Source organism: Spermophilus citellus, assembly GCF_964194105.1.
Source record: "Spermophilus citellus genome assembly, chromosome: 3".
Taxonomy (NCBI): Eukaryota; Metazoa; Chordata; class Mammalia; order Rodentia; family Sciuridae; genus Spermophilus; species Spermophilus citellus.
Genome location: NC_138184.1, coordinates 220,112,825 through 220,121,925, shown reverse-complemented (window position 1 = coordinate 220,121,925; position 9,101 = coordinate 220,112,825). Strand labels below are relative to the sequence as shown.

Below are 9,101 nucleotides of genomic sequence, written 5' to 3'. Positions count from 1 at the left end.
GTTGATGAATGAATACATGCGCTAATCTTTGTATGATGGTCTGTAGTTTATTATACACTTCTACATCGTTACCTTTCAGCCTCACAGCAGCCTTGTGAATGGATGTTACTTTCTTGCACTTGACAAAAAGGATTTGCTAAACCCTGACCTCTTGACCATGTTCTGCCACCAAGTCTACAGGACTATAAAAGTCTAGCTCTTTGTGTGCCTCTGCCCAGTCTGGGTGGGCTCTGGCCTTTTCACATTTGGCCTACTTTGAATGTCCTAAGCTTCCCTTTAGAGTCCAAACACTAACATTTATTGACAGTTTCCTCTGGGCCAGACACTGTACTAAACGCTTTAGCTCACTCATCTCTTGGGCTGAGATTACCTTAGGAGGTAGACATTAGTATCATTGTGATTTTCATTTTACAGATGTAGAAACTGAGGCTCAAGGAGATGCAATAACACGCCCATGACTCAGAGCCAGGACTCAAACCTAGGGACTGCATAGAGTTGAGGGTAGGGAGGAGCAGCTACCCAAGGAGCCTGTGGGTTTTCCCATTGATCTTTCACCTTAGAGAGTTCTTCCCTCGATGCCCTCTCTCTGTCAAGTCACAGACGAACCCATAATGGTTGTAGATTCTTGTTCTCTTTGAATTGTCTTTAAGACCACTTTTCTCTTGTTTTCTTCTGAAGCAACTGAGAGAAGGTCGAAAATTCATAGGACATCTTATTAAGAGAAATGAAAATCAAGTGAGCGATCAACCAGAACATTTTAAAAAGGCTATTTTTCTCTCATGGAAGTTGATTGACAGGTGAGTGTCCCAAGATGGAGCACCTTGGCAATGCCACATCCCAAACTGGTAAAGGTCGCACCCAGAAATGTTCCCCTTGAAGGCTCTCGTATGACCTTTTGTTTCCATGTGTGTAGAGATAATGCCCAAAGGCCTGGACCAGTGTCAGCAGAGAGTTTCTGACAAACAGCCAAGAGTGACGTCAGCACTTAATACCTGATGCCTTCCCTTTCACTGTTTCTTCTGCTCCAACCTCTCTCTCCCAACCTTGCCGCCACTTCCTGCCACTTCCTGTCCAGACCTGCCCTTCCTGGGCCACATCCCAGGCTCTAGAATGCTCCTGTTCTCCTTCCATCAACAGAAACTGTGTCAGTGTCTGTAACATCTTACTTCTCCCCAGAGCACGCTTGAAGTGAGCATTTTCCCCAAACTCTTCCCTCTCTGACATTAGGTAACTCTTCCCCAGTTTAGAAAGGGGTGCAGAGAGCTCCTGCAGCTTCTAATCAATAAGTACTGGCTCCTCGGCCTTTCTATCCTCCATTCTGCTCCTATAAACCAATCTTTCTCAGTAGGTAAGAAATTTCCATTCCTCTCAGCTCTCTCCTAAAAATTCTTCTCTCCAGAATGTCTGGGAAAACCTAGTCAGAACGGAAGTGTTCCTCTCTTAGTGTCTCTTTTTCCTTCCCCTCCATCATTTGCTTCTGACTCCTGCCCTTGGTTACTCTTCCCCTCCCCTAACACAAGATTTGTTTTAGGTGGGCTGACCTGGTAGCCCAAAGTAAAGGACAATTGGGAAAATTGAAAAAGAGATGTCATGCAGAGGAAACTCAAAGACAAGCAGAAATCACAGTGAAATTGTATCAGACACTGGGATCATTAGAAGGGGAATGTGATGTTGGATTGGAGGTTTACCTAGTGCCCCTCAAGTCACAGGCCTTAGATCAGCCCTGGCTGCCAGTCTAGCCCTCACCTGTGGGAGTTCCACCAGGTGGACCTCTATACTGCATCTTCAGCAACCAAGAGTCCCTCAGCTTGTCCACATGGCGCACAGATGTACAGAGAGACTTCATCAGCATCGTTCTTCATGCTAGAAACTTTACCTTCCCTGGGTGTTGAGGGAGTCTCCTGCAAGGATCCTAGGTCCACAGCAAGCCAGGCTTTTCATTTGGTTATGAACTTTCATCCAAAAAAATCTGATTTTTGTTTTCATTTAGGACTTCTGACTTCTATTTAAAGTCAATGAATTTGGAGACCAAGTATTCTGGCCCTTTCTGGACACTTAGTTGGGCTTTACAGAAAGGAAGAAAGAGAATCAGAGAGAACTTCATCTAGCTGAAGGCAGGGTGACTGCAGTGACCATGAGAATGTTGTCCTTGAAGCTCTTGTCAGTTCTCTCTTCGATGCCTTAGGCTGTTGCAAACAATGGGATGATATTTCTTCATAATAAGTGCAGAGAGGGATTATCCATTTTCTCATCTTGGCATGGGTCTCATTAAAGTAATGGCAACTTCAAACCAATTTTCTGTTTTTCTCTGTGCTGCATTAGATACTCTTAGTGAGGATGGATGCTCTTTTGTCAGCAGGTGTTGTTAGGAAAAAAAAGCATATTTCTCTATTCTTTAGGAATTGGAATGAAACTTCAAAATCTAATTTGTCTTACTGTAATAGCTATACTAACCTTAAATAGTCACATAAATAAGTATCATTTTAAGAAAACTATCAAAACTATATGTTTTCACAAATACTTTACTTTCCAATTAAAAAGCCTCAGGCCATTTGAATTATAAAGGGATGTATGTGTGTGAGACAGGGGGAGAAAGACAAATGGAGAAGAGAGAGAGTGTGTGGTATGTGTGAGTTATTTTTGCAATTTATGGATGTAAAGAAGTCTCTTAAATACATGCTTGGGGACTCAGGAGCTCAAAACTTTGTCTTTTTGCTCCCAAGCTCATATTTTCTTTAGGGAACTGCCTTAGCCTGTTATGAGGGTAGCTTTCTTTTTACATTTTCCTTAGTAATTATGAGTTGTAAAGATACCTAATAAAAGAAGAGCTAGAGTTCCTAGTTTTTGAGTTCCAAGATATCTAGGGTTGAGTGTCTTATTTTGTGACTGACCCTTTGAGACAACGCTGGTGATCCCCCATTCTGAAGAGTGACAGTAAAGAAGAAAGTTTCCTTCTGCTCCAATGGCCACTCCCAGGGAAGCTGCCCTGACCCCATCAACTATTTCAAAGTGACCCAGAGCCAGTCAGCTAGAGGCACAGGTGCCCCTTCATGGCCACAGACTTGGGTGCTGAGCACAGTAGACACTCGTGCTCTGGCCTCTTTCTGCTCACTTCCTTCTTTCCCCTTCATTCTTCTTTTCCTCTCTTCTCACTTTGACATTTCCATGGAAAAATGAAATGTTCAGTTGACCCTCCACTTCCCCACCTGCCATCTTTCATTTTTCCTTTGTCTCCAAGCACCTTCCCTCCATCACTGGTCTCTGCACGCTTGCTCATCACTATCTCTGGAAACTCCTGGGATACAAATGCTACCCTGTCACTCCACTGACAGTGTGCATGGCCTCTGTTTCAGTCAGATCCAAAGCCTCTTTCTCCACTCTGCACTCTCCTTGGAGCCTCTGCACCCTGGTGGTCTTGGCCAGACTTTCTTCCTGGATCCCATTTCTCTGCAGTTTTCTAGTTTCTCTTCTACGTCTTGGACTGCATGCGGTCCCTTTCGCTAGTCCCCTTGTCCCTCTCTGTGGGTTAGTCAGTGGTCTACAGTAGGTTGACCACATACTTTTTCATCCAGATCAAGATGTCCTTGACAATGAAATGGTGTTCAATGGACAGCACACCACAGAAAGTGTTCCAAGAGAATTGAAAGGTCTGCTTGCCCACTCCTTACGGCTTAGAGGAGGGGACAGTGAAGAGCTGAGGGCTGGATGCCAACAAACCCCATTAGGCAGAAGTCCACCATTGCATTGCTTAGCTCCTTCTGCTTAGAGTCTCAATTCAGCTTTATATTCACAAAATAATTCAGTTACCTGAGAAGAAGTGTCAGCAGGTTTGGGGGATAAAAAATGGGAGAGGAGAGAGATCTAGGCAAGGAAAAGGCAGAGCTCATTGGGCCAGAACTTGTCATCTCTCTGGGCTCCAGTCACTGGGGCTACCCTTTAAAGTAAAGATGAATTTGGTGCTGAAACCGCCTCCAGGCTCTTCTCAGCCCAGGGTTGCCCAAGATCAGTTGCACTGAGTGGCTAGCGGGATAGGCAGCCAGGATACATTTGCACAAAATATTCCCAGAGTCGTAGGTGTTAAAGATGTTGGACATGGAAATAAACAGAACGACTGCATTGATGATGTAGAAGATGAGAAAGAAGCTGGTTGATTTAATGGCCCCCAAGTGAGCCTCCATGCTGGGGTCCCTAGAGCCTGTGGCATTGCTTTTCATGTGTAAGGTGTGTCTCTTGAGAGAGATGATCAGCAGAGTGGCTGCCAGGATGCACATGATCAGAGGAACCAAGATTCCCAAATAATAGAAAAAAGCCAAGTAGACCACATTGGTCTCAGAGACATACTTGTTGTCAGTGGAATTGGAGGAAGGGGTAGGAAAGGACACACTCACATACGCATTGAAGGTGTCTTTAGAGAAGAGAATGGTCAAACCCAGGGACACCAGCACGGAGAGACTCACAAGCCGAGGCAGCAGCACGGCGATTCTCCTCTTCATCGTAAGGAACAAAGGCTGAGTAAAGTTTGCAATTCTGAGACAGTAGAAGACGTTGAGCCAGGCACCACACCAGAGGTTGCCATAGTTCAGAAACAGCATGACGATTTTGAAGAATATGAACACTGTCTTTTGGTTATAAATGACTGGGAATACTAGACTGTAAGTAATGTCCAGCATCATCCAAATCTGTAGAAAGATCCTGGAACAACTCAGCATGAACATAAGGTAGTCCCCACCAGGGAGTCTCTTGTCCCTAACCCACTCAATCCCATAGATGGCCACGATGAAGCCATTCCCAAGTACACCAATGGCGCACAGGATTCCAGAGATCACCAACATGAAGGGGACTTTAGGCCCCCAAATGTCTTTGTCTGTGGCATCTGTATTCATCACTACCATTTCTTCTGACTCTGCCTTTCAGGTTTTCACACAAAGAACTGGTACCTACTCTGCAGCCTTCTGACCCTCACCCAGTGTTATTGTAATTTCCCCCTTAGTTAATGGTTATTTCCAGTTTTTCTTCATTTGCTTGTCACATGACTGAAAGTTAGAGGCTTGTCATGCAAATTATGAGAGGATCTAGTTACTGGTTCTATCTCCTTTATTCATAATAGCCTATTTGTTTTGGGCTTTCAGAAGCTCATCAAATAGAATTTGCAATGTGTGTTCAGCTCAGCACCTTCTTATTTTATATTCTGTCCATATTCACCTGACAAGACAAGAATCCCAAGTGAGGAGTCTTAGGGTCTCCTGGCCTTTTCACTTGTCTCACAAGACTTGTGTTACTTCTGAAATCATCTGTCAAAATGCACACTGCTTCTTTTCTGTGCTTTCTTCCCCCTTTCTTATCTCCCTTATGATGGGAGAGGGTTTTTTTTTCCCTATGATTACTGTGAGTGTGAATAAGAACTTACCATACACTCACGCATGAGCCTCTTTACTTAGTGTCTTCCAGAAGGGCCAGCTACAACAAGGACCTCAGAGAAGCCAACATTGGGTGCTATCTGGGGGAACTAGAGATTAGAGAATCTTCATGACCTTTGTTTTCATTGTGTCACCAAAAACAACTGACTAACCTCTGCACGACTTTGGGCTCAGGAGTAGGTAGATTTAGGCTGGGAAGGTTTTGCAGTGTTCTTAACATGGTGTTGAAATTGGGAAATGTACAAACACTGTAACTCAAAAATTCTGACTTCTTACCTCTCATTGTGAATCACAGTGAACTCTGGAGTAATTTAAAAGACATATGGGTCCAGGATTCATCACAACTCTACTAAATCAGAATCTTGGGTAGGACTGGCCTATATTTTTATGAAGCTAAAAGAGCATGCTGCTCATAGGTAGTATGAAGTACCAAAGTTTTAGCTAGAAGCGAAAGTGCCTGGGCCAAATTTGCCTGCACTTGTGTTTTATCTTGAATTGTGTAGCCCTGGACAGTGAGAGTCTACCAGTGATTAACTTTTTTTTTTTTTGTAATTGGCCAATATTTGAATTTAAAAGATTGTATACATGTATTCACAAACACACACACACAAAATCTTTTCTTGAAAAATTAGAAGATTTGGCAATATTTGATCTGCATGGTTAATTGATTGAAGCTGGGCACTGGCTGCTTATTTTACGCTGTGTATATACTTTTCAGTTTGTTATCAATATCCCCTAGCTCCTAAGGCTTTTTTTTTTTTTTTTTTTTTTTTTTTTTTTTTTTTGGCATGGGAGATTGAAGCCAGGGGCACTTAACCATTGAGCCACACCCCCAGCCCTTTGTTTTTCTTTCTTTTTTTTTTTTTTAAAGACAGGTTTTCATAAAGTAGATTAGGTCTTTGCTAAGTTGCTGAGGTTGGCATTGAACTTGGAATCCTTCCGCCTCAGCCTCCTGAGCTGGGGATTACAGGTGTGCATCATAATGCCCAGCTTCCTAATGCCTTCTTTTTTATTTTTTAATTTTTTTAAAATTGTTGATAGAACTTTATTTTTATTTATTTATATGTGGTGCTGAGAATCAAACCCAGTGCCTCACACATGCTAGGCAAGCACTTTACCACTGAGCTACAACCTGAGCTCCCCTAATGTCTTCTTGACACTCAGTCTTGGTGCCACATGCTGTTTGCTTGTGTGCTTTCCCTATTCTATTGGGCAATTTGTATATGTTAGGCATTTGTACTATATATGGAGGAATGATAAAAATTAATTTTATTTAAAATAAAGAAGTCAGAAATTTATTATTATAAAATTTTGTTGTTGTTAGATCATATTTGTATAAAAGAGCACCAAAGTAATACATTGCAAAACTAAGAAAGCATTGTTAAAAGAAATTAAAAAAAAAAAACACCTGTCAGAAGAGTAGCTGGCAAAGATTTTCTCCCAATCTCTAGGCTCTTTCTTGTTTCCTTTGCTCTTCAGAAGCTTTTTAATTTGAAACCATCCCTATTGATTCTTGGTTGTATTTCTTGAGCTTTAAGAGTCTTATTAAGGAAGTTGGTGCCTGAACCAATATATTGGAGTGTTGACCCTATGTTTTCTTTTAGCAGTTGCAGTGTTTTTGGTTTAATTCCTAGGTCTTTGATGCACTTTGAGTTGATTTTTGAACAAGATGAGAAATAGGGATCTTGTTTTATTCTTCTACATATGAATATTCAGTTTTCCCATCACAATTTGTTAAAAAGACTGTCTTTTCTCCAATATATGTTTTTGGCACCTTTATCAAGGATCAGATGATTGTATCTGTGTGGGTTTTTTTTGTCTTAAGGAAATTTATTATTTTATGTCCTTGGAAGTCCTGAGAAAGAACAAAGGAACAGCATATTCCATGCCTAAAAGATATCTCCTTATCTTTTCTGTATGGGTTTGTATTTGTGTCTTTAGCTCTTTGCCAGCTACACTTCTCACATGGGATTAATTTATAGAATATATAAAGAAATAAAAAAGCCTTAACATAAAAAAATAAAAAACAAATAACCCAATCAATAAAGGGGTGAATGCACTCAGACAGACATTTCTCAAAAGAATAAATACAAATGGTCAACACATATATGAAAAAGAGTTCAACATCTTTAGCAATCAGGGAAATGCAAATGAAAGATATATGAAGATTTCATCTCACTCCAGTTAGAATGGCAATCATCAGGAACACAAATAATAAATGTTTGTGAGGGTATGGAGGATAAAAGTATACTCATAAATTGTTGGTGGGACTGCAAATTAGGACTACAATTTTGGAAAGCAGAATGGAGATTCCTCAAAAGATTAAGAATGGAACCACCATATGACCCAGCTATCCCACTCCTTGGTATTTATCCAAGGGAACTCAAATCAGCATACTATAGTGATGCATGCATACCAATGTTTATAGCAGTTCAGTTCACAATAGACAGGTTATGAAAGAGATTATTATTTGTCCACAGTGGAGTTTTACTAGGCCATAACAAGAATGAAATTATGTCATTCTCAAAAATGGATATAACTGGAGAACATCATGCTAAGTGAAATAAGCCAGACCTGGAAAGTCAAGGGTTGAATGTTTTGCCTCATATGTGGTAACTAGAGAGAGATGAGGAATTAAAAATCAGGGGTGGGGGGGGCTCTCATAAAAATAGAAGGGAGAATGGTAGAGTAGAATAAGGGAATTGAAGGGGAGGAAGAAGGGATGGGAAAAGAAAGAAATTGAAAAATGAAACTGACCACATTATGCTATGAGCATGTATGAAGATATCACAATGATTTTTTTATGTATATCTAAAATGCACTGATTAAAACAAAGCAATAAGTAAGTAGAAGGAAGATCAATAGAGTCGGAGGAAAGGGGAAACACTGGGGTTTGAAATGGAGCAAATTACTTGCATACATGAATATGTTAAAATGAATCCCACTATTGTGTATAACTCTCATGTACTAATAAAAACATCTAAAAATTAAATAAAAACTCGTCAATACAGAGACTTTTATAAGCATACTCATAGCAACTCTTGTCTTCCTAGCCGGAAACCAGAAACAAGGTATGCTGACAAGTTTTGCCTCTCCTGTAAGAGGCCCACTAGATTCTGTAGCTTCTCCTGATGGAGCAGAGTGGTATTTGTCAGCAGCTCCACATGTTCCAAAGTGCCATAGACATGAGCAAGAGGGGCAAGGAGGAGAGCAGCCGTGAGGTGAGGTGTGGGGATGGATGCTGAGGCTCCACACAGACTGACGAATCCAAGCTACTCATAGTGCTATGTCTGTGTGGTTCGTTTTTTGTTCTGTGATACTTTCTCATCTGTGGAGCTAGGACAGAGGTGCTGTGGTTTGAGTGTGTGGCCCAAATTTCATGTGTTGGAAATTCAATCCCCAGTGCAATAATGTTGACAGGTATGAACTTTAAGAGATGATTAGGTCATGAGGGCTCTGCCTTCATGAATGGATTCATGGCATTATCTCAAGAGCACATTTATCTTAAAAGTGAGTTTGACTCCCTCTTGCTCACTTGTGCCTTTTTGCCTTCTGTCAGGGAATGATGCAGTAATAAGGTCTTGCCAGATACAGGACACTGGACCTTGAAATTCCCAGGCTCCAGGACCATAAGAAATAAATCTTTTTTTTTTTTAAAGTAAATTACCACAATATGGTATTCTG

At 41.2% G+C, this 9,101-nt stretch overlaps 1 protein-coding gene across 1 annotated transcript; it reads right to left on the bottom strand.

Moving 5' to 3' along the window:
* Positions 1-3,929: 3,929 nt before the first annotated feature.
* TAS2R40 (taste 2 receptor member 40) lies at positions 3,930-4,892 on the bottom strand (the record flags this gene model as incomplete). The annotated part of the gene is made up of 1 exon (XM_081287303.1): positions 3,930-4,892. One exon carries the CDS (start codon positions 4,890-4,892, stop codon positions 3,930-3,932), a length of 963 nt encoding a protein of 320 aa, XP_081143429.1.
* Between the last annotated feature and the right edge of the window lie 4,209 nt (positions 4,893-9,101).